The sequence below is a fragment of the Poromitra crassiceps genome (assembly GCF_964638095.1).
Source record: "Poromitra crassiceps genome assembly, chromosome: 4".
Taxonomy (NCBI): Eukaryota; Metazoa; Chordata; class Actinopteri; order Beryciformes; family Melamphaidae; genus Poromitra; species Poromitra crassiceps.
In genome coordinates, this window is record NC_139626.1 from 61,701,566 (window position 1) to 61,727,951 (window position 26,386).

At 46.5% G+C, this 26,386-nt stretch overlaps 1 protein-coding gene across 1 annotated transcript in view; it reads left to right on the forward strand.

The window, feature by feature from the left end:
* The first annotated feature begins 1,973 nt into the window (after nt 1-1,973).
* Nucleotides 1,974-26,386, forward strand: part of akt3b (v-akt murine thymoma viral oncogene homolog 3b) — a 73,787-nt gene continuing 49,374 nt past the window's right edge. The window contains exon 1 of the mRNA XM_083634608.1: nt 1,974-2,103. Within this exon, the coding sequence (XP_083490734.1) occupies nt 2,058-2,103 (46 nt within the window). The 5' untranslated portion in view covers nt 1,974-2,057. The remainder of the gene's footprint in view (nt 2,104-26,386) is intronic.

The following is a 26,386-nucleotide window of genomic DNA, read 5'->3' on the forward strand; positions in this document are numbered from 1 at the left end:
GCCATCTTCTTCTCTTCAGCTTGTTTTGGCAGTGACGTGATGACGTAATCCACCCTCGTGTGTGTTGCCTTCAAGTTTGCGTCGGAATTTCTATCTCGCTCGCTGTCTTTGTATCACTGAGATGCGTTCAAGTACCGACATTTTTAAATTATAATAGAAAAAAAAAAGTACCGAAATGAGGTACCGTTTCATGTCATGTGAACTGATACTCGGTAGTACCGCCCACTTTCGGTCGGTGCCTGTAAAAGTACCGAGTTCGGTACCCATCCCTAATGATCTGTATAAAAACACATTTCTATGATAATAACATTTTGTACCTACTGAAAAACACATGTAAACACTGAATTTGAAAAAGTTATACATTTCTTTATTTCAAAAACATTTGTAAAAGCCCATAAATCATAGATTTACTGCATTATTTCATCTCAATGTGAAGAATTTGGCTGATACCGATAACCGATATTAACATTGCAACATTGGGCCGATACCGATATGTTAAAAAATGACTAACATCGGCCGATACCGATATGATTGCCGATAGGGATGGGGCCGATCCGATCCAATATCGGTATCGGGTGCCGATATGGCACTAATTCACGGATCGGATCGGATCGGAATTGGAATTTTTTTTTTTCTTTCTTTTTTTTTCTTTTTTTTTTTCTTTTTTGCAATTCCAGCACACAGCTGGCCGTAATTTGTGTAATAATGTATAATAGTATCCTTCTTTGCCTTGTATATTTTCTTAATTTTGTCTGCTTTTTGCAAGGTATATTTAAAAAAAAAAACTTTAATTGGCCAAATCTTTGCCTATACTGTATATTCAAGAAAAATATTGGTATCGGCATAATATCGGTATCGGCAGATATCCAAATTCAGGTATCGGAATCGGATCGGAAGTGAAAAAAGTGGATCGGTGCATCCCTAATTGCCGATATATCGTGCATCCCTAAATCATATCCATTTAGAAAAATCAATAACCGATTACAGGTCTCCCCCCCCCCCCCATTTTAAAGTCGTTAAAACCACATGATCTCCCTGGTACCAACTATGAATCTATGGGGTTTGGAGGTATTTGAATGGCGACGGTGCCCTCTAGCGGTGATATAGCACAAATGCGGTAAAAAAGCGCTGGCAGAAGGTCCCGTGTACGCGTGATTTCTATTCGCACATAGGATAAGCAATAACCACGCCCTGTGCTCGCCTACGCAGCAGTCAAGCGCCGGGATTGGCCAGGAGCAAGTCTTTTGTCTTCTTCTTTTGACAGCTGGAATCTCCCACAACACAAACACGAGAAGGAAAGAGTGAAGGAAGGAGAGACAGCTAGCGAAGGAGAGGAGGTTAAGAGGATGAGGGAGCAAGGGAGTGAAGGAGGGGATGATGTAAGGAGGGAGGAAACGAGGCGAGGTGAGAAGGAGGCAGGAAGTGTGTCCCGCGGCTCTTAACAATGAGTCCCACTCTGCTCGCAGTGAGAACATGCACAGGAAACTATCCATTGACCTGCTCTGATTTTTTCCCCTTCTTCTTCTTCTGCTTCTCCTCTCTCGACTGTTTCCTTCCAGGCTGACTCACTGCTGGAGCGCCTCAACACAGAAGAAGAAGAAGAAGAAGAGCGGGGGGGAAAGAGCCATAGTGAAAGAGAGAGAGAGAGAAAGCGTGAGAGAGAGAGAGATATTTAAGGGTGCAGATTGGGACTGAGAGGGGAAAAAAGGGGTGAGGAAGACTCCGAGACGAAGGAGAAGAGAGAGAGAGAGAGAGACAGAAAAGACAACAGGAAAGTCAGGTCGAGAGGGCGAGCGGAGGAAAGAGAAAGTGAGTGTGGGAACGAGAGAGAGAGAGAGAGAGAGAGAGAGAGAGAGCAGACTCAGAGAGAGAGCGTTCAGATCACTGGTGGGGAGAGACTGTCAGTTGTGAGGAGTGGTGAGAGTGGGCCCAGGCAGGTCAGAGGTCAGGCGGACAGAGGACCCCCCCCCCCCCCCTCACCCCTCCCCTCCCCTCCCCTCCCCACCCCTCCTCCAGGGTCACCAGACTGGGAGAACTGGTGACGAGGAGAAGCCACCATGAGCGACCAGAACGTCGTCAAGGAAGGCTGGGTGCAGAAAAGAGGTGAGTTTGTGTTTGTTTACAACCAAGATTTTTGTCATTATTTATTTTATTCTCGCTTGCCAAGACTGTCCCCACACTTTGTTTCAGGAGAGAGTCTGGCTCCTCCTACTCTCACTCTGTTTCAGGAGAGAGTCTGGCTCCTCCTACTCTCACTCTGTTTCAGGAGAGAGTCTGGCTCCTCCTACTCTCACTCTGTTTCAGGAGAGAGTCTGGCTCCTCCTACTCTCACTCTGTTTCAGGAGAGAGTCTGGCTCCTCCTACTCTCACTCTGTTTCAGGAGAGAGTCTGGCTCCTCCTACTCTCACTCTGTTTCAGGAGAGAGTCTGGCTCCTCCTACTCTCACTCTGTTTCAGGAGAGAGTCTGGCTCCTCCTACTCTCACTCTGTTTCAGGAGAGAGTCTGGCTCCTCCTACTCTCACTCTGTTTCAGGAGAGTGTCTGGCTCCTCCTACTCTCACTCTGTTTCAGGAGAGTGTCTGGCTCCTCCTACTCTCACTCTGTTTCAGGAGAGAGTCTGGCTCCTCCTACTCTCACTCTGGTCTAGCGGGGAAAAAGGCTCCGTTATCTTTACAACCAAACACCGGAAGTACCAAGCACGCCTGCTTTACTGCACAATCCAAATCTTCGTCAAAACCTGCCATTTTCAGCATGTAGCTAGAGTATGTTGTTTCTCACGGTGGCGGATGCATCTGAGCGCGGTAACACGCAGGGAACGGAAAGGGATTTCCCCTTGCTCTGACTGAAATGGTCGGAGCCAATGGCAGTGCTTGCACCACATGCGGCTCAGGCAAACGAGGACGTAACTTTGGTTTCAGAGTGAACCCTCTTTGTTAGCAAACGCTCTTTGTTGTTAGTTCTCGCTAAGGATCTACTTCGCAAATGCCCGTTTCCCGTAACTTTGGATTATTGTTTCATGGCGTGGCGATGTGAGTGTTTCTGGCACTGTTGGAATGTGTATTTTGGTCAACTGAACAGGGGCAGGCAGCGGTCCCATAGACTACTATTGTAATGCTAAGCTAAGTAAGTAGCACTGAGGGCTGTACCGCTGTCTGTACTGCAACGCTAGTGCTGCACGATTTGGGGAAAAGGTGCGATTATCGATTGCTGTGGACAATATTGCGATTTGCGATTGTGATTGCGATATAATAAAGAAATTATATCTAGGCATGTGCCGGTATGAGTTTTTGACTGTGTGATATAACCTTGGACAAAAATACCACGGTTTCACGGTACCACAGACTAAAATAGCTACATGAAATATTCAAATTTTAAATGTAAAAAAATAAATAAAAATAAAACAATTGGAAATAAAATAATCTTTCAAAAAATATAAAACATTTTATGAAGAGAATACAGCATATATATTTTTTTATAATAAAGTCTTTACAAATTATATAGCCATGTACTCTTCACAACATCCTGTGATATCAGTCTATGTTTGAGACATTTGCCTGTCTCAAAAATAAAAATATAAACTGCAGCACTCTGTGTTACAGGCTGTGTAAGATGGCCCAGACTACAAAGTTAGCCAGATGCCCTTAAACGCCACACTCACGTGACTCTTCTTGTTTTTAGAGAGAGAGAGATAGAGAGTTACGTGCAGACTTTACGTGCAGACCCTGAAGGGTGCGAGAGTTACGTGCAGACTTTACGTGCAGACCCTGAAGGGTGCTTCTGCAGCTGTGAGAGTTACGTGCAGACTTTACGTGCAGACCCTGAAGGGTGCTTCTGCAGCTGTGAGAGAGAGTTACGTGCAGACTTTACATGCAGACCCTGAAGGGTGCTTCTGCAGCTGTGAGAGAGAGTTACGTGCAGACTTTACATGCAGACCCTGAAGGGTGCTTCTGCAGCTGTGAGAGAGAGTTACGTGCAGACTTTACATGCAGACCCTGAAGGGTGCTTCTGCAGCTGTGAGAGAGAGTTACGTGCAGACTTTACGTGCAGACCCTGAAGGGTGCTTCTGCAGCTGTGAGAGTTACGTGCAGACTTTACATGCAGACCCTGAAGGGTGCTTCTGCAGCTGTGAGAGAGAGTTACGTGCATACTTTACGTGCAGACCCTGAAGGGTGCTTCTCAGCTGTGAGAGAGAGTTACGTGCAGACTTTACATGCAGACCCTGAAGGGTGCTTCTGCAGCTGTGAGAGAGAGTTACGTGCAGACTTTACATGCAGACCCTGAAGGGTGCTTCTGCAGCTGTGAGAGAGAGTTACGTGCAGACTTTACATGCAGACCCTGAAGGGTGCTTCTGCAGCTGCGAGTGTTTTCTCTGCTCTTACAGCCCGGTTAATGTCACTATATTCTTCATCACAGCACGTCTTACCTGCTATACACTTAAAGGAGAATTCAGTTTCTTTACACCCCGACCTTATTTCCAGCTTAAAGTATGATGTTTTACTCACCCAGAGAACTTTGGTCGCCATGGAAGATATTCAGGTCCGAGTAGAGTCCTGGAACTGGCCAAAACGGGCGAATGGGGCATACGTAGTACACACTGCAAATAACGTATTTTCTGTAGCGGTTCATATCATAATATCTCGTCCATAAATGAATGTGAATCCATCTAGTCTCCTCCGGGCTGCCTCGGGCAGCATCGGTTTCCTCATCCGGGGTCTCAGACTAGACGGTTTTAACATGGCGTTGGCGTTACATGTCTTAAGAGACTACTGCAGGTGTGTCTGTTTTAACATGGTGTTACATGTCTTAAGAGACTACTGCAGGTGTGTCTGTTTTAACATGGTGTTACATGTCTTAAGAGACTACTGCAGGTGTGTCTGTTTTAACATGGTGTTACATGTCTTAAGAGACTACTGCAGGTGTGTCTGTTTTAACATGGCGTTACATGTCTTAAGAGACTACTGCAGGTGTGTCTGTTTTAACATGGTGTTACATGTCTTAAGAGACTACTGCAGATGTGTCTGTTTTAACATGGCGTTACATGTCTTAAGAGACTACTGCAGGTGTGTCTGTTTTAACATGACGTTACATGTCTTAACTCATTCATGGCCAGTTTAGGACTGCCAATATTTAGCACAGGCCAAAGATTTTCATAATTGTTGGTCATCTTTCAAGACCCACAGTAAATTATCTATTAGCACCAGAGTGATTTGCAATACCTCAAAATGAAGATGTACGTCTCTGGGTTCACCAGGAAAAAAAAGTGAGCTTTTAGCATGTTCTGTACTCTACTTATAGCCATTTATATACACCCTGTTTTCACCAAAAAGGTCTCTCTGAGAAAAGAAATTGCAGAAAATGGCATTTTTGTACAGCACACAATCTCAGGCAGAACTCGCTCTCAATTCTTTTATTTTGAACTGTATTGACATCAGACATGTAAATATTATTCGTTATGACACAAATGACAAAAAAAAAATATATATATATATATATATATATAAATGAAGTGCTTTACATTCAACAATACAGTTTACTCAGTGTGAGTGAGTGTGCAGACAGACACACAGACACACAGACAGACAGACAGACACACACACACACACACACACACACACACACACACACACAGAGAGAGAGAGAGAGAGTTCTGTCCATCGCACCTCCTTCCAAGGGAACACTATTGATCGCCCCGCAAATTAGCATAGGAGGGGAACACCCATCTGGTCTGAGATCAGCGTCTAGCCTCCTCTGTCTCGCATCGTTTTCCTCCTCTCATTCGGGCTGGGACGAATGCTGCGACACAGGAACGGGTCGGGCTTGGCTTTGGGACCAGGCGCTGGAACCGGATCGATCATGTTCGTCACGGGTTTGACTACTGCGAACAATCCAGGTTCGCCCTGCAGCAAGGCGAGCAGTGCAGCGCGCCGAGGGGCGTTTCAATGGCGTTTCTCCTCTCTACAAGGAAGCCCGTTTCTCTGTTTTTCCTCCTGCTAATTTCAAAACAACAGCTGCGGTATGTGTTTGATCGCGTGTTGTCGGCTTGCCTTTGAGGCAGGGACCTGATACTATGTCACAGGCTGGGGAAGTGTTTGAACTACGCGCTGCACTAATAAAAACAAAAACACGTCAAACACGTCATTGGCGGGGAGGGCTATTTCTGATAACACGTCAAAGACGTCTTTGGCGGTGAATGAGTTAAGAGACTAGTCAAGTCAAGTCAAGTCAAGTTTATTTATATAGCCCTAATTCACAAGCATGTCTCAGAGGGCTTCACAGAAAGTATGTCTAGCTGATTCTAGCTAACACACAGTAACAAGAATATACAGAATAAAGATAACATTTGAACATTTGAAGAAAGCAGGAGAGTGGAGGAGGGAGGGAGAGGGAGGAGGGAGGAGAGGGGGGAGGTGGGGAGAAAATAGGAAATGTGGAGGAGGAGAGAACAGAGGAGGAGAGATGAGGGTGCAGGGGAGGGAGAGCCAGGGTAGGGGTAGGGTCTAGGGTTGGGGGAGGGGAGGGAGTAGGATACGGGCCCGGATTAGGGCGAGGGTGGGGAGAAATGGGAAATGTGGAGGAGGAGAGAACAGAGAAGGAGAGGGTGCAGGGGAGGGAGAGCAGGGGGAATGTGAGAGGGAGGAGAGGGCAGAGAGGAGGAGAGAACAGAGAAGGAGAGGTGGGAGGGCGCAGGGGAAGGAGAGCAGTGGGAATGTGAGAGAGGGCAGAGGACAGAGAGGAGGAGAGAACAGAGAAGGAGAGGTGGAAGGGTACAGGGGAGGTAGAGTAGAGGTAGGGTCTAGGGTGGAGGGAGGGAGTAGGATACGGGTCCCGGATTAGGGCGAGGGTGGGGAGAAAATGGGAAATGTGGAGGAGGAGAGAACAGAGAAGGAGAGGTGGGAGGGTGCAGGGGAAGGAGAGCAGGGGGAATGTGAGAGAGGGGGGAGGACAGAGAGTAGAGGTAGGGTCTAGGGTGGAGGGAGGGAGTAGGATACGGGCCCGGATTAGGGCGAGGGTGGGGAGAAAATGGGAAATGTGGAGGAGGAGAGAACAGAGAAGGAGAGGTGGGAGGGTGCAGGGGAAGGAGAGCAGGGGGAATGTGAGAGAGGGGGGAGGACAGAGAGGCAGAGAAGGAGAGGTGGGAGGGTGCAGGGGAAGGAGAGCAGGGGGAATGTGAGAGAAGGGAGAGCAGGAAGTGGCAGGGGTTCAGGAAAATAGGGGAGAAGAGGAGAAGGAGCAGAGGGGGGGAGAATGAGGAGAGAGCAGGAGAAGGGAGGGGGGGGCGGTGGGATGTGGGGGAGGAAAGAGCATGGAAAGAGAGGAGAACAAGAAGGGGGAAGAAGGGAAGAAGCGGGGGAAGGGGGAAAGAGAGGGGGGGGGAGAAGATCAGACAACTGACTACTCTAAGCATTAACCAGAGCTAACTGGGACATAGTATCTAGCTAATCTACAGCCTAATCTGGCCTATCCTACCCTGCTCTAGTCTGATTTTAGCCTGAACACTAACAGGTCAGCCTTAGGCTGTAGCTAATCTATCGCCTACCTAAGCTGTTCTAAACCAACCGGCAGCCCTCGACCAGTGATGAAGAGCACCGATGCCCCCCGACCCGGCCCCCGCCCACATAAGGCGTGGGAGGGAAGGCCAGGCCGGGACACAGCGGCACCCCCTCACCCCCAGTGAACGCAAGAAAACCTTTCCACCATATGGATCGCCACATGGATTGCCCCAGTGACTTGGCTGAGGAGGAACCTTGTGAGGTCGTTGTGCTAGGGGCCAATTGCTGCGGCCCGGGCGGACCCAGCCCCCACGCGACCCGCCCCCCCAGCCCCCAGCCACCAGCATAGTGACTGAGAGCGTGAGAGCAGGCCACGCGGGGGACGGGCCCACCCAGGCCACAGCAGCGGACCCCCATCTGGGGACTCCCCTCCGAGACAGGCCGAGAGATGCCGGGCTAAACCATGCACAGAGTTTCCGATAATGAAACTCTGTGAATGGTTTATTATGGAAATAAAATGTACAAGAGAACAGAAAATTGAAAATGAAAAAAAAGAGTCCAACAGAAGGGATATAAAAATGTAATTTTTAAATTATCCTAAGATCAGGGAAGGGAGTTGAAAATCTAAAAAGTAGAGTCCAAAAAGAAATAGAAAATGCAGTCTTTAAGTGTTCGTAGGTTTAGAGAATACTAGTTAATTAGCTAGGTGACAAAAAGGGGTAACAAGATTGGGAGTTCCATGAGGATGATCTGAGGAATCCATGAGTCCGCGTTGGTGACATGGATTAAGAGGAGGGGAGGGGAGGATAGGAGTCGGAGGTGATGATTAAGAGGAGGGGAGGATAGGAGTTGGAGGTGATGATGAGGCGGCGGGGGGGGGGGGGGGGCTGGGGGGGCTGGGGGGGCGCCCCCCCCTTCCCTTAGGCAAGCAGGTGACCAGGATGATGAGGATAGGGGTCGGTGATGGTGATGAGCCCGGGGTGTCAGACAGTAGAAGGAGTAGTGGGTAGATGGCCTAGAGTGACGACAGGTGGCTAGGGCGATGACGGCCGGACCTAGGGCTGCAGCGGTGGGGTGTACGTCAGGCCAATGAAGGACACCTGAGGGGGAGAGAGAGAAGAGAGCGGGGGAATCTGCGCAGAGGTGGAACTAACTCTATAGACAACAATAAAATTAGGTCAAATCAAAATTTATTAGGATTATTTAGGATGACTAATATTATACTGCTAATTCAGGTCTAGGTAGTCTAGGTCTAAGTTTATACTGATACTGCTGGCTTGAGATAGCCCGCTCAGCAGTTCAGGACTAAGTTTATTCACCAGCTATTTGATTTGATATCTGAGCTACTGGGTCGGCTGATGCCATATTATTAAATTAGGTCAAGTCTAAGTTTATACTGATACTGCTGGCTTGAGATAGCCCGCTCAGCAGTTCAGGACTAAGTTTATTCATCAGCTATTTGATATTATATCCGAGCTACTGGATCGGCTGATGCCATATTATTAAATTAGGTCAAGTCTAAGTTTATATTGATACTGCTGGCTTGTGATAGCCCGCTCAGCAGTTCAGGACTAAGTTTATTCACCAGCTATTTGAATTTATATCTGAGCTATTGGATCGGCTGATGCCATATTATTAAATTAAATTAGGTCAAGTCTAAGTTTATACTGATACTGCTGGCTTGAGATAGCCCGCTCAGCAGTTCAGGACTAAGTTTATTCACCAGCTATTTGATTTTATATCTGAGCTACTGGATCGGCTGATGCCATATTATTAAATTAGGTCCAGTCTAAATTTATACTGATACTGCTGGCTTGAGATAGCCCGCTCAGCAGTTCAGGACTAAGTTTATTCACCAACTATTTGATTTTCTATCTAGGCTACTGGGTCGACTGATGCCATATTATTTAAATTAGGTCAAGTCTAAGTTTATACTGATATTGCTGGCTTGAGACAGCCCGCTCAGCAATTCAGGATTGTATGTACTCAAGAGCTAATAAATATTTCTAGAGAATGACATCATCAAACATAACCATCAAGCACAACCAAATGATTGGGAGAATAAATGGGTTTTGAGTCTAGTTTTGAAGATTTCAATGGAGCCAGCTTCCCTAACTGACAGAGGAAGCTGGTTCCAGAGATGTGGAGCACGGTAAGAAAATGCTCTGCTACCTGCTGATTTTTTCTTAATTTTAGGGACGGTAAGATAATTACCGTCCTGTGAGCGGAGAGTACGCGTGGGAACATAAGGAATGATTAGCTCAGATAAGTACGGAGGTGCGAGCCCGTGCAAAGATTTATAGGTTAACAGAAGCACCTTAAAGTCTGATCTGGCCTGAATTGGGAGCCAGTGGAGGGAGATTAAGACCGGAGTTATATGATCAAACTTCTTAGTTCTAGTTAGAATTCTAGCAGCGGCGTTTTGCACGAGTTGTAATTTATTTGTGCTACAAAGTGGAAGGCCAGAGAATAGGACATTACAGTAATCGAGTCTAGATGAAACAAAGGCGTGTATTAAGGTTTCGGCATCCGTTGCATTTAGCAAGGGACGGATCTTTGAGATATTGCGAAGATGAAAGAAAGCTATTTTAGTGATGTCCTTAATGTGAGCATCGAATGACAGAGTAGGATCAAAGGTAACACCTAGGTTTTTCACCTTTGAGTTTGGAGTAATTACGCAGTTCTCAATGTTCAGACTAAGATCAGTGAGAAATGGAAGTTGGGTTTTTGGGCCAACAACTAGTAGTTCAGTTTTGTTGGCGTTTAGTCGTAAGAAATTATTTGACATCCAATCTGTAACAGCGATTAAGCAGGATTCAAGATTAGCGAGTTTAGAGCGATCGTCTGGTCTAATTGGTATATAAATTTGGGTATCGTCGGCATAACAGTGGAAGTTAATGCCATATCTACGGAAAATTTCGCCAAGAGGCAGTAAGTAAACTCCAAAGAGTAAGGGACCCAGGACTGATCCCTGCGGTACACCAAACTTCACTGAGGAGAATGTGGACATAATATTTTTTATATGAGACACAGTGTGTCCTATCAGACAAATATGACTTTAGCCAGGATAGGGCAGTGCCCCGGATACCTACGTAGTTAGATAAGCGGTCTAGGAGGATCTTATGATCGATTGTATCGAAGGCTGCGCTTAAGTCTAATAAAATGAGAAGAGAGGAGAAATTAGAGTCGGACGCGAGGAGAAGGTCATTGGTTACTTTTGTAAGAGCAGTTTCAGTACTATGGAGTGATCTAAAACCAGATTGAAAGGGATCGAGAAGTTTATTATGCGAGAGGTAGTCAGTTAATTGTGTCGAGACTACTTTTTTAAGAACTTTAGAGAGGAAGGGGAGATTTGAGATTGGCCTGAAGTTGTTAAGAACCTCAGAATCAAGGTTTGGCTTTTTAAGTAGAGGTTTGATTACAGCAGATTTGAAGGAGGCAGGGACAATGCCAGAGGAGAGGGAGCTATTGATAATGTTAAGTAAGGGGGGGCCTAGTATTGGAAGGAGTTCCTTAATCAACTTTGCAGGGAGAGGGTCGAATAAACAGGTTGTGGATTTAGATGAAAGTACAATTTTTGAAAGTGCATTTAGGGAGATAGTCTCAAAATTCGAGAGTATAGTACTCTCGTCTAAGGTTCTAAGGACAGGGCTAGGAAAGGGGTTAGCACCCTTTGTGAGTAATAGAGAGTTGCTAATTTCATCTCTAATACAGATAATTTTACGGTTAAAGAAGTCAAGGAAGTCATTAGCTGTAAATGGAGAGTTTGTATTGGGGGATGGTTTGCGAGTAAGATTTGCGACCGTGTCAAATAAAAATTTAGGATTATTTTTATTAGTGTTAATAAGATCTGATAGGTAGGAGGCTCTTGCAGCGGAGAGCATACATTTGTATTTTAATAGGCTATCACTCCAAGCTAGTCGATAGACTTCAAGCTTGGATGATCGCCATTTACGTTCTAGTTGTCTGCATATTAGTTTTTGTGCGCGTGTATCGTCAGTATACCAAGGCGAGGGATTTTTTGGGCGACGGATTTTAGTACGTAGAGGTGCGATAGAATCAAGCGAGGCGAGTAGGATTGAATTAAATTGATTTGTGAATTCATTAATGGAGTCGATCCGCTCTGGGAGAGAGGAAAGCGGCCCCGATAACAAATCAGCGAGTTCAGTGGGCGTAGAACTATCGATACGCCGGGCGGTATAGGTATCGGCTAGGTTTGATTGCCGGAGGGGCAGGTCTATTTTAAATTGAATGAGATAATGATCTGACAGTGCTGGAGGGTAAATCATGACTGACAGATCTGAGACGTTAATCCCACGAGCAAGGACGAGATCAAGCGTGTTGCCGTTAGAATGCGTTTGTTCATGAACCAACTGAGCAAAGCCAAGGGTGTCGACTAAAGATAGAAAGGCTTTGCAGAGTGGGTCAGCTTTACGGTTAACATGAATATTGAAATCGCCAATGATAAGGATATTATCCGTGCGGGTTACGAGGTCAGAGAGAAAATTGGAAAATTCATCAAGAAAAGATGAATAGGGCCCAGGTGGGCGGTAGAGCATAACTAGGTAGAAGGCTCCGAGGCCAGCTATATTAGAGTGTCTCATAGTAAGTATCTCACAAGATAGGAGCTTATACTTTTGATCCTGCAGAAGACCTAGATTTGAGTTATAAATTAGGCCAACGCCCCCACCATTTCTTGACATTCTGGCAACATGCGAATTGTCAAAGTTAGGGGGGGAGGCTTCAATGAGTGGAAGAACAACGTCCGGTTTTAGCCAGGTTTCGCATAATCCCATAACGTCAATATTATGTTCAATGATTAAGTCATTGACGAGGAGGGCTTTATTGGTGATTGATCTGATATTAATGAATCCAAATCGAATAGATTTATCATCAATATTAGTTAATTTAGAGCATTCGATACCAAGAGTAGATTTAATCTCAATGAGGTTGGTGTTTGACGTTTTGAGGGGTGGACGAGAGCGGCGTGAGGGGACGGAGCGACGAAGAGAAACTGTGCTAATTTGAGAGATCGTGGTATAATACGGAGACGGAGCGGCGGTGGTAACAGTCGGATTAATAACAATAAGGTTTGGGTTAGGATATTGCAGAGCGTTTATGGGTCGGTTACTAGTAATAGTGCGGCGCGGACGGAGCACAGTCTGTATTGGATAGACTAAGTTAATTGAACTAGCAGACTCCATAACCGCACAAGTAGAACTAACAGGCTGTCTAGCAGCCTGTGGCCCTGCATGTTGTGGGTGAAACTGTCATTCAAGGATAGTAGTCTGGGTTTGCCGTAGGCAACTATCCAGGTTTTTTGATAAGGTGCTAGCACCCAATGGGGTAGGGTGGATGCCATCCATCTTAAGCATGCCAGTCATGCCTCTAAAAGAGGGCCAGTTATCTAAGAATAGGTAGCCCTTATCAGCACAGTGTTTGGCCAGCCAGTTGTTGAGCCAAAACAGCCTGCTAAAAATGTCAGAGTTAAGTGTGACAGGGAGGGGACCAGAGACAATTAATGGATGCCGACTCATCTTGCTAGCAAAAGCACAGGTCCTAGTTATGCTGTGCTTTGTGATCTCCGATTGTTTAAACCTGGCATTGTTGGTGCCAACGTGTAGTATGATGTTATCATGGGTAGCCTGGGTAATTGTTTGTTTATGGCTGTTTGTTAGCACCCTAAGAGTAGCTTCAATGTCGGGTACTCTGGCCCCGGGCAGACAAACTATCTCGGCTGGTGTGTTAAGCTTGATATTGTGGGTTATAGAGTCTCCAATCAATAGAATAGAGGGTTTAATATTGTCAGGCGGAGCGGACGACGCAGCATGCTGAACAGGAGAGTTAGCAAGCGGCGTGAATCTATTCCGGATCTCAACCGAAGTGGTTTGTTGGGAAACGGGCTGCACAGCGGCGGGCTGTGCACGTTTAACGCCACGGCAGCGTGAGACAACTGTAAACCCATCATCCACAGACTGTGGGGCCAACGAGACATTGGCCGGGTTGTTCTGCTCGTGCTGCGGAGTAGCATTAACGGGGGCACCAGCTGGACCGCAGCTAGCATCCTCGCTTAATTCACAATACACATCAGCTACTGAGGTACATTGTAAATGATCAGGGAAGCCAGTCTGGTTAAGTGTAACAAGACTATCATTAGGTGACTGGCGTTTATCGTTCTCTAGTTGGGAAACACGGTTTTCTAATAGATTAATCATATCTAAGAGAGAGTGGATAGTAAGAATTGGATCGATCTTACCCGATTCGGGAGGGGGATGGCTGGCGTTAGCCATGTCAGGAGCGTGTCGTAGTGCTGCGGCCAGAAGCAGCTCACGCCGTTGCGGTGCCCGGGGACCTGGGGCCTTGGGAGCAGAGGCTGGTAGCCTAGGTTGACGCCGGACCAGTCCGGGCCAGTCCGGGGACCTGAGGTCATTGGGAGCAGAGGCTGGTAGCCTAGGTTGACGCCGGACCAGTCGCTCGGATGTTGTGGCTAGTTGTTGTGCGATGAGGACCCGGGATACTGAGGGAGCTGGTGTTGAAGTAGTATCAGGCAGCAGCTTGAAAAGAACTTCATCATCCGAAGGAAATGAGCGTGATTCCACGGATCCACTAAGCGTCGTCGTATTGAATAGTCCCGTAGCATGGTGATTATCCGGGGGGGAGAGCGAGGGCATTGTAAACAGTTTAGCGTTAGCTGTTAGCTGGTGGCTAGCAGCTCTTGTTTACGTTAGCCTAGCAGGCGGCTAGGCTAACGTTTAGCGATAGAACGGTTGTTTCAGATGTCCGCGGATTGAGAGAGAAGAGTTATTGAGTAGCGATGTGATATCGCAGGCAGAGAAAAGATAAGATAGCAAAAGGTAGGCGAGGAATTGGCAAAATAAGTCGTAATAGGCAGAGCTGAAAAACACCGGTATCACACAGCGTCGCAGCGTTGTGACGTCATCCACTACTGCGTCATGTTTCTGTTTTAACATGACGTTACATGTCTTAAGAGACTACTGCAGATGTGTCTGTTTTAACATGGCGTTACATGTCTTAACTCATTGAGTGCCAATGACGTCTAAAGACGTCAATTCAAATAGTAACGTAGAGTGCCAATGACGTCTAAAGACGTCAATTGCGTTCTTTGACGGTGGGACGTGGATCAAAGCCTGATGCATCTCCTGTAAAAATATGGTGGATGTTGAATGTGTACTACTGCAGACTACTGCAGGTGTGTCTGTTTTAACATGGCGTTACATGTCTTAAGAGACTACTGCAGGTGTGTCTGTTTTAACATGACGTTACATGTCTTAAGAGACTACTGCAGGTGTGTCTGTTTTAACATGCCGTTACATGTCTTAAGAGACTACTGCAGGTGTTTCTGTTTTAACATGACGTTACATGTCTTAAGAGACTACTGCAGGTGTGTCTGTTTTAACATGGTGTTACATGTCTTAAGAGACTACTGCAGATGTGTCTGTTTTAACATGACGTTACATGTCTTAAGAGACTACTGCAGGTGTGTCTGTTTTAACATGACGTTACATGTCTTAAGAGACTACTGCAGGTGTGTCTGTTTTAACATGACGTTACATGTCTTAAGAGACTACTGCAGGTGTGTCTGTTTTAACATGACGTTACATGTCTTAAGAGACTACTGCAGGTGTGTCTGTTTTAACATGCCGTTACATGTCTTAAGAGACTACTGCAGGTGTGTCTGTTTTAACATGCCGTTACATGTCTTAAGAGACTACTGCAGGTGTGGCTGTTTTAACATGGCGTTACATGTCTTAAGAGACTACTGCAGGTGTGTCTGTTTTAACATGGCGTTACATGTCTTAAGAGACTACTGCAGGTGTGTCTGTTTTAACATGGCGTTACATGTCTTAAGAGACTACTGCAGGTGTGTCTGTTTTAACATGGCGTTACATGTTTTAAGAGACTACTGCAGGTGTGTCTGTTTTAACATGGTGTTACATGTCTTAAGAGACTACTGCAGATGTGTCTGTTTTAACATGGCGTTACATGTCTTAAGAGACTACTGCAGGTGTGTCTCTGTTTTAACATGGCGTTACATGTCTTAACACATTGACTGCCAGCCGTTTTTTTCTTGCTGTAGGTAGCTTCTGCCAAGCCGTTTTTTGAGGATTGTGGCTCATTTTACAAGAGCCGAGGATTCTTTTCTGCTTGGAGTTTGTGAACATACAATATCTCAAAAGTACTAATAGAATGTGTACTTTCTCTGTCTAAAAGAGTTAGTTTGTAGAGTTAGTAGTTATGTAAGCATTAGCAGTTGAATACAGCATGGTTTTAGCGTCAGAAAAAATATTCAGAGATAAACGGCTTTTTGTGAAATTCGATAGAACTGTCACTTTAACCATTCATTTTTGGCTCTCTCTCTCTCTCTCTCTCCCTCCCCCTCTCGCTCTCTCTCTCTCCCTTCCCCTCGCTCTCCCTCCCTCTCTCTCTCTCTCTCTCTCTCCCTCCCTCTCGCTCTCCCTCCCTCTCTCTCTCTCTCCCTCCCTCTCGGGAGGGAGACGCACTAGGTTTAATCCTAGTGAGAGGGGGAGAGGGAGAGAGAGAGAGAGAGAGAGAGAGAGGGAGGGAGGGAGAGAGAGAGAGCGAGAGAGAGAGAGAGAGAGAGGGAGAGAGCGAGTTGCTTCAACTCCTCCCTCTTCTTGGCTGCAGCGGCCGTCACAGTCTCAGTGCTTTGCTGTCCTGTGCCTGTCTGCACGGCCGCTGTTTGAGGAAGTCGGCATGGACATCCTCCCTCCGTGTGTCTTCTCCTCCTTCCTCCTGGCTTTACAGCGGGCGTGTCAGAAGCGCGTTGCTGCTGCCTGCCTGCGTGCCTGCCTGCCTGCTTGCCTGCGTGCGGACGCTCCTTGTGCGAGTCAAGATGGGCTGGGGAATGCGTGGGCGATGGGCAGATGTTGATTCTGGCCTTTCTGAGGTGTTTCAAAGTGTGTTTCACCTATAATCTATTTTGCAAATCGCTCTCCGCTCTCTGTGTGCTGCTGCCTGCGCGGTCGCTCTCGGGCAAGACAAGTGTGGATTACTGTAAAATCGCCTCGCCATTTCCTTGAATGGCTTGCTCCAGCGGCAGTTTTTTCTTTGATTTCGCTCGTCTGGGGGAGCACTGTCAACACTTAGTGGTTCGGTAAAATAGATTATACACATTCAATACCTCCAATAATTGTATAGGAGACGTAAAAGGGATTGATCAACGCCCCACCGCCAAAAAAAAAAAAACGATTTTTTTGACGTATCCATACGTCGCTGGCAGTCAACGGTTGGATTCTGCTTGACGTATCAGTACGTCGTTGGCAGTTAACGTGTTAAGAGACTACTGCAGGTGTGTCTCTGTTTTAACATGGCGTTACATGTCTTAAGAGACTACTGCAGATGTGTCTGTTTTAACATGGCGTTACATGTCTTAACTCATTGAGTGCCAATGACGTCTAAAGACGTCAATTCAAATAGTAACGTAGAGTGCCAATGACGTCTAAAGACGTCAATTGCGTTCTTTGACGGTGGGACGTGGATCAAAGCCTGATGCATCTCCTGTAAAAATATGGTGGATGTTGAATGTGTATAAGCTATTTTACGGACCCATTAGGTGGCGACAGTGCTCTCCAGATTAGAGAAAGGTGAGGAAAAACAGCAGAAGAAGCCCCGTGATGAAACGGAAACCGATGAGAGCCAGAGCCGTATAGATTGCTCTGGCTGGAGTATTAGCTGCGAACAGCAGCCAATCCGCTCCCACAACTGAGCCCCTCTGTCTCTGCTGCATAGTTTGTCCACACGATTAGCCGCCAGAAATGCAGCACCCGACACGGAAAAGCCAAACCATTCTCAGCAGTCCGGTTTGGCTTTTTCGGTGTCGCGCTGGGAGCCGGCGCACAAAAACGGCGGGGCGCTCGGAAAATAGACGCTGGGTGCGTGTTAGGCTGTGTGTTAGTGTGGGGATGAGTTTCTCCCAGCTCCGCCGGCATGCAGGCTGTGTGTTAGTGTGGGGGTGAGTTTCTCCCAGCTCCGCCGGCATGCAAGCTGTGTGTTAGTGTGGGGATGAGTTTATCCCAGCTCCATGCAGAGATTCGTCGCCTGACGCAGGTAGCAGAGATTCGAGCAGAGCCACCAGAGACACTCCCACGGAGGAGGAGTTTGCAGTTGAGGGGGGTGGGGCACGCAGGGCACCACACAACTACACCACGTCACTACATCAGAAAATATTAGCTTCAGAGTCAGTGATGTGCTTGAAATGCTTCATTTCACAAAAGGCTCATTATCTCAGCTTCTAGTTTGAAACGTCTGTTTTTGGTGAAATCAACCTATCTTCTCCGGCTGATAACTAAAGAACGGAAAATGATATCAATAAACTTTTTTTTGCTGATGATGATACAATAGAGTCTCATCGTTCTTTGGGCGTGTTCGGTGTTTACATAGTAATATCACACAATATTCTGTGGGCCTCGAGAAATCACTGAAAACGCTCTGAAAGGGCTGGCACTGGGAGCATCCGTTTTCCAAAAGTGGCTGGCACTCAATGAGTTAAGAGACTACTGCAGGTGTGTCTGTTTTAACATGGCGTTACATGTCTTAAGAGACTACTGCAGGTGTGTCTGTTTTAACATGGCGTTTCATGTCTTAAGAGACTACTGCAGGTGTGTCTGTTTTAACATGGCGTTACATGTCTTAAAGGAGAATTTCGGTTTTTTTGAACCTGGATCCATCTCCTGCCATTAATTATGATTTGTCCACTCACCCGGCGATCCCCGCGGCGTATCTGGGCGTCCTAGCGTTGTTTTGAGATCAATAGTGTCCAAGTCAGTCGTAAAGTGGAGTTGATTTGGGGCCAAGTGTGAGCCTGTATTTCCTGCATCTAAATAGCTATTTTTCTTCCCTTTTTCGCCAAATATCGCCATAATCTGATCCGTCACCATCCAGCAGAGTGTTATTTCCCCCCAGGCTGTTTCCTAGAGTCGCACAGGGATCAAATTACCTCAAACGTGATCTCTGTCACCAAGTCTCGTGAAGTCCCGCGATACTTTCCTGCTGGCTGGCCAACTACAGGTACACGCTTTGCGGTGGTGGTTTTAGCGTAACCTATGTGGGGTTTGGCATAACCTTCGTTATTTCGAATCCCACATAGGTTACGCCAAACCCCACATAGGTTACGCTAAAACCACCACCGCAAAGCGTGTACCTGTAGTTGGCCAGCCAGCAGGAAAGTATCGCGGGACTTCACGAGACTTGGTGACAGAGATCACGTTTGAGGTAATTTGATCCCTGTGCGACTCTAGGAAACAGCCTGGGGGGAAATAACACTCTGCTGGATGTTGACGGATCAGATTATGGCGATATTTGGCGAAAAAGGGAATAAAAATAGCTATTTAGATGCAGGAAATACAGGCTCACACTTGGCCCCAAATCAACTCCACTTTACGACTGACTTGGACACTATTGATCTCAAAACAACGCTAGGACGCCCAGATACGCCGCGGGGATCGCCGGGTGAGTGGACAAATCATAATTAATGGCAGGAGATGGATCCAGGTAAAAAAAAAATGAAATTCTCCTTTAACACATTAAGTGCCATAGACGACCTAACTCGTCTTACATAATCCAGCGCTTGAGTGCCAAGGACGAGCTAACTCGTCTTACATAAACATTTTTTTTTTTTGACAGTGGGACATCAATCAACCCCTTTTACATCTTCGAGATAACTATTGGAGCAAGAGAATGTGTATAATCTATTTTACCGACCACTAAGTGGCGACAGAGACAGAGAGAAAGCCACAGCCACGGGACCCGTGGACCAAAAGCAGCCGCCTCCCGCGGAAATGGCTTGGCGATTTTACAGTCAGAAACGAAGGAGCCTCATTCTCATACTGTAGGCGGGGACGCTTCGCGCTGCTGCGGTGGGGGGTTCCAGAAATGGACTGGGTGAGCAGCATAAAGCCTAGAGTCGCACGGGGCTTAATCGGGGCTCTCAAACCCAAGAGACAGTGAGACCTATCCACACTCGCTGCCAGGGAGAGGCTGCTCAACTCGCTGGAAACTCCCAGCAGCACAGACGGAGGGAGGAGCCCGGAGACACACACACATAACGGACAGAGATCCCCTCCCCCCAGAGCCGCGGAGCAACGCGCGAACACACACACACACACACACACACACACACACACACACACACACACACACAATACAGTATACAGACTCGCCCAAAGGCACCCACAATCACAGGCAGGTGACTGTTCTGCTGAATTTCACAAAACTGCGATTATCTCAGCTTGCTGTCTCATACGCTAAAACCATGCTGTACTCAACGGCTAATATCTACATAACTACTAACTCTGCAAACTAACTCTTTTAGACAGAGAAAGCACACATTCTATTAGTTATTTTTAGATGATTGGTGTTCACGAAGTCTTAACAGAAAACAGATCCTCGGCTGTTGTAAAATGAGCCAGAATCCTCAAAAAAAAAACCTGGCACAACTTACCTACAGGATTGAAAAAATGGCTGGCACTCAATGTGTTAAGAGACTACTGCAGGTGTGTCTGTTTTAACATTGCGTTACTTAAGAGACTACTGCAGGTGTGTCTGTTTTAACATTGCGTTACTTAAGAGACTACTGCAGGTGTGTCTGTTTTAACATGGCGTTACATGTCTTAAGAGACTACTGCAGGTGTGTCTGTTTTAACATGGCGTTACATGTCTTAAGAGACTACTGCAGGTGTGTCTGTTTTAACATGGCGTTACATGTCTTAACACTTTGAGTGCCACGGCCCTTGGGCAAAAGGTTGCTGTACTGTGCCACATAGGCCGCAATGCATTTTAATATAGCCATATCATTTTTTGTGTTCCTCTTATATGGACAACCAATAGCCTCAATGAAACTTTGAACCCTTCTGTTTCATTAAAAAAAAAAACTGTGTTTATAAACCGTTCCATTTTGGAAATACACCCCTCTGAAAAAGAGTGTTTTCGACCTAAAAGAGCATGCTGAAATTAGTTTCTGAGATAATCACATCTTTATGTTAGAAAGGCGACAGAATGAATTCTGCTTTGAGTTGAACAAAATGCTATAGCTGAAATGAAAGGTTAGAATGTCTAGTTTACCTGAGGGAAAAGTATGTCAAAAGAATGTTTTGTTTATTTTCTACAAATATTAGTACACAGCTTGGTCTAACATCAAAATGCTCACTTTCATGGGGTCATGCTGGATATTGAAGTCTCTATTTACATAGGGAAACAAGATATCACTTTTTTTTATTTTTATGAAACTACACATTGAAAGCTTTCATTTGATGTGTAACATAATAACAATATTCAAAACACAACATGTCCTGCACTGTTTTATCACCCCTTGTTTTATCATTCAAGCACATCATTGACTCTGAAGCTAATATTTTCTGATATAATGACACCTCAAAAATAATTTCCTTCAATAAAAGAGTGAAAACAAAGGAATTTTGTTTGGCCAAATAATATGTTTTAGCTGCAACCAGCAGCGCTGGCTCCTGCGTGCGCAGACCCTACACCTTCTTGCTGGTCTTGATTTACTGCTGGTGGGCATCAGATAGCCTATTCTAGCTTGTTTGCTCTCTATGCATCGAGCCTGCTGCCTGGGTGTGTGTGTACTGTCAATGGTTGTATGCTGTGCCGCTGTAGTGCCCTGCGTGCCCCACCCCCCTCCTCCTCCTCCTCCGTGGTGGGAGGAGTCGAGTGTCTCTGCTGCGGTTTGCTCTGAGTTTGATCTGCACTGAAAAGTCCGCTGCCTGCATCCCCCCGCTTTTTTACAGCGTGTCCTCGGCTCCCAGCTGAGAATAATGTAACTTTTCAGAAAGACGCTGGTGTCGCCGTGTCGGCAACTAAATCATATGGATGGACTATCGCAGCGGACACGGATGGGGCTCAATTGTGGCAGCAGGTGACTGCTGTTTGTTCACAGGCACAGCTAACGTTATGCTTCAAGCATATCGATGCGATTTCCGCGTTTCCTCATGGCTTCTCTCTTTTCTCCTGGCCTTTGTCTAATCGGGAGGGCACTGTCGCCACCTAAGGGTTCTGTAAAATAGGTTAGACACATTCAATAGCTCCCATATTGTAAGAGGCGATGTAAGAGGCTTAGATCGACATCCCCCCGTCAAAATATGAATTTGGAGTTATTGACGCCATTTGGCGTCGCTGGCAGTCTACGGTAAATTTCTCTTGACGCCATATGGCGTCGCTGGCACTCAATGTGTTAAGAGACTACTGCAGGTGTGTCTGTTTTAACATGGTGTTACATGTCTTAAGAGACTACTGCAGGTGTGTCTGTTTTAACATGGCGTTACATGTCTTAAGAGACTACTGCAGGTGTGTCTGTTTTAACATGGTGTTACATGTCTTAAGAGACTACTGCAGGTGTGTCTCTGTTTTAACATGGTGTTACATGTCTTAAGAGACTACTGCAGGTGTGTCTGTTTTAACATGGCGTTACATGTCTTAAGAGACTACTGCAGGTGTGTCTGTTTTAACATGGTGTTACATGTCTTAAGAGACTACTGCAGGTGTGTCTGTTTTAACATGGTGTTACATGTCTTAAGAGACTACTGCAGGTGTGTCTGTTTTAACATGGCGTTACATGTCTTAAGACAGGGATACTCAACTTGCTTTGCCCGGGGGCCACTTTCGTGAAATGATAGAAGGCCAGGGGCCAGTTAATAAACAATCAATATACATTTTTCTGTAACGGATTGTAGGTTTTTGGGGTGTCAGCCGGAGTTTAGTCTGACAATGTTGTGCACACCGGATAGTTAGTTAGGTTAAGTACATACGTTAGGTTAAGTACATACATAAGTGCCTGGGTAGCGAGCAGACGGCAGTATTTGACAATTTAGCAGCTAAATCATAGATTATTGAAAGATATTCCATATATTCCAGACTGAAATGCTATAACAGAAGTGGAGTATTGGCCAGAATGACATGAACATTTGGACACTTATACAGTGGGTATCTTGCATGTTGCGTTCAGGTGCACTGAAAAAATTTTTTTTTTTTTTTTTTTTGCAATTCCATTGCGGGCCACACAGGGGGCGCCTGCGGGCCGCATGTGGCCCACGGGCCGCCAGTTGAGTATCACTGTCTTAACACCTTAAGTGCCATAGCCGAAATAATTCGTCTTACATAATCCAACGCTTGAGTGCCAGAGCCGAAATAACTCGTCTTACATGTTTTTTTGACGGTGGGACATCAATCAACCCCTCTTACATCTTCGAGATAACTATTTGGAGCAAGAGCATGTGTGTAATCTATTTTACCGACCACTAAGTGGCGACAGAGACCGAGAGAAGTCACAGCCACGGGACCCAAAAGCAGCCGCCTCCGCGGAAATGGCTTTGATTTTACAGTCAGAAGCCCGAGACACACACACAGAACGGACAGAGATCCCTTCCCCCCAGAGCCGCGGATCAACGCGCGAACACACACACACACACACACACACACACACACACACACACACACACACACACACACACACACACACACACACACACACACACACCGCGGGAGCAAGCTTGGCGATTTTACAGTAATCCAATCCATTTCAGGCAAGCAGGCAGGCAGGCACGCAGACAGACAGGCAGGCAGCACAACACGCTTCTGACACGCCCACTGAAGCCAGGAGGAAGGAGGAGAAGACACACGGAGGGAGGAGTTTGAATGAGAGGGGTGTTTCCTGTTGTTATGGAGGAAATTACTGTTCAAAACTATTGTTTAGAATGTCTGACGGTCTTACTGATGCCAAAAATGAATGGTTAAAGTGACTGTTTCACAAAAAGCCATTTATCTCTGAATAAATTTCCAGACGCTGAAACCATGCTGTACTCAACGGCTAATATCTACATAACTACTAACTCTGCAAACTAACTCTTTTAGACAGAGAAAGCACACATTCTATTAGTTATTTTTAGATGATTGCTGTTCATGAATTCTTAACAGAAAAGAATCCTCGGCTGTTCTAAAATGAGCCAGAATCGTCAAAAACACCCCTGGCACAACTTACCTACAGGAATGAAAACATGGCTGGCACCCAATGTGTTAAGAGACTACTGCAGGTGTGTCTGTTTTAACATGGCGTTACTTAAGAGACTACTGCAGGTGTGTCTGTTTTAACATGGCGTTACTTAAGAGACTACTGCAGGTGTGTCTGTGTTTTAGCACGAGTCATTGAGCTGACTCTCTGATCCAGAGTGAGCAGGTTTGCTTCTGTGTCTTCCTGATGATACTTGGTTGTTGACTGACATTGGCTGTTGTGGGCATTGAACCTGTGACCATTACGGGACAGGCTATCTAACATAACCTCCAAACAATGTGTGTTTACCTGCTACAACCGCAAGCAGTGTACTGGTGTGAGCAGTGTTTGGCTGCTACCTGCTGCCTGGTGCTGATTTCCACACTGCTGGTTATGTGTGTGTGCCTGAGATGTCTGTGTGGTTGAGTCCAGGCTGTCAGGCAGGCAAGCTTTCAGGCAGGCTGCACAGGTGGGCAGGTAGGCTGCAGGCAGACAGGCAGACTACTGGCAGGCTGCAGGCAGACAGGCAGACTACTGGCAGGCTGCAGGCAGACAGGCAGACTACTGGCAGGCTGCAGGCAGACAGGCAGACTACTGGCAGGCTGCAGGCAGACAGGCAGGCAGGCAGGGGAAGTTTCTCCTTTGGCAGTATGAGCGCACAGAGGATGACCTAACACCCGGGTTCCTTCCTCCTGGCCCCTCTACTACTGGATTGTTTAGCACACCTCTCTGCTCTGCCCTCACAGCTCACCATGCCGCTCAGGAAAGTCTGGAAGCACATTGGAAATTAATTTGATGTTTTCCAGGTCGTGAAAACGTTGACAAAGAGGGAAAGTCTGGAAAGTTTGGAACAACATTTTGTTTGGCGACACCACAGTCGTTTCACATAATTGTGAAAACAAGAAAGATGTTTCAGCTCAAATGAGCCTTTGTTGGTCATTTTTGCAACTATTTAAAGTGAACTAATGGCTTTAAAGTTTAAATCATTCTACTACGTAATCTAATGCTTATCAGTAGTGATAATTTCACCGATCCTTAATTTACAAATGATTTGGTTATCCACGGTCACTGTAGAAGCTTGACTGAAACTACTGGCTGCAGGCTGTCCTGCTGTTTACGAAACACAGCACGTTGAAACACAGAGTTGTCCAGGTTGTCTCAGTGGCAGTGAGTTGTCCAGGTTGTCTCAGTGTCAGTGGCAGTGAGTTGTCCAGGTTGTCTCAGTGACAGTGAGTTGTCCAGGTTGTCTCAGTGACAGTGAGTTGTCCAGGTTGTCTCAGTGGCAGTGAGTTGTCCAGGTTGTCTCAGTGGCAGTGAGTTGTCCAGGTTGTCTCAGTGACAGTAAGTTGTCCAGGTTGTCTCAGTGACAGTGAGTTGTCCAGGTTGTCTCAGTGGCAGTGAGTTGTCCAGGTTGTCTCAGTGGCAGTGAGTTGTCCAGGTTGTCTCAGTGACAGTAAGTTGTCCAGGTTGTCTCAGTGACAGTGAGTTGTCCAGGTTGTCTCAGTGGCAGTGAGTTGTCCAGGTTGTCTCAGTGACAGTGAGTTGTCCAGGTTGTCTCAGTGACAGTGAGTTGTCCAGGTTGTCTCAGTGGCAGTGAGTTGTCCAGGTTGTCTCAGTGACAGTGAGTTGTCCAGGTTGTCTCAGTGACAGTGAGTTGTCCAGGTTGTCTCAGTGACAGTGAGTTGTCCAGGTTGTCTCAGTGGCAGTGAGTTGTCCAGGTTGTCTCAGTGACAGTGAGTTGTCTAGGTTGTCTCAGTGGCAGTGAGTTGTCCAGGTTGTCTCAGTGGCAGTGAGTTGTCCAGGTTGTCTCAGTGACAGTGAGTTGTCCAGGTTGTCTCAGTGGCAGTGAGTTGTCCAGGTTGTCTCAGTGACAGTGAGTTGTCCAGGTTGTCTCAGTGGCAGTGAGTTGTCCAGGTTGTCTCAGTGACAGTGAGTTGTCCAGGTTGTCTCAGTGGCAGTGAGTTGTCTAGGTTGTCTCAGTGGCAGTGAGTTGTCCAGGTTGACTCAGTGACAGTGAGTTGTCCAGGTTGTCTCAGTGGCAGTGAGTTGTCCAGGTTGTCTCAGTGGCAGTGAGTTGTCCAGGTTGTCTCAGTGACAGTGAGTTGTCCAGGTTGTCTCAGTGACAGTGAGTTGTCCAGGTTGTCTCAGTGGCAGTGAGTTGTCCAGGTTGTCTCAGTGACAGTGAGTTGTCCAGGTTGTCTGAGTGACAGTGAGTTGTCCAGGTTGTCTCAGTGACAGTGAGTTGTCCAGGTTGTCTCAGTGGCAGGGAGTTGTCCAGGTTGTCTCAGTGACAGTGAGTTGTCCAGGTTGTCTCAGTGACAGTGAGTTGTCCAGGTTGTCTGAGTGACAGTGAGTTGTCCAGGTTGTCTCAGTGACAGTGAGTTGTCCAGGTTGTCTCAGTGGCAGGGAGTTGTCCAGGTTGTCTCAGTGGCAGTGAGTTGAGAGGAGAGGGAGAGCATGTGTGTATTTTGTAGTGTTTTGTCTTGAGGAGTGCAGTGTTTCCCCTAGAAACATTTTCAGGCCTCGACGGATTTCGAAACGTACGCCGACTGCAGCGGTGGTGGCCCTCGCTGCCGACGCCAAACTTTTAGCTAACCATCTATGTTCGCAATGGCATCCCAAGTGTCATCACACTATTATGGGATGCGATGCGAACAGTTGTATTATGGGATGTGCGTTTCTCAGGCAACGACACACGTTGACACGTTTTGGAACAGCGCCGCACGCTGGCACAATGCTCCTAAGGCAAAATGTTTATTGTTTTGAATGATTTGGCATCTTCTATTACTGTGAACACCAGTATTGTTGTATTGTAATAATATGCCATAAAGGTTTATTGAAATTTTGGGGAGAGCAGG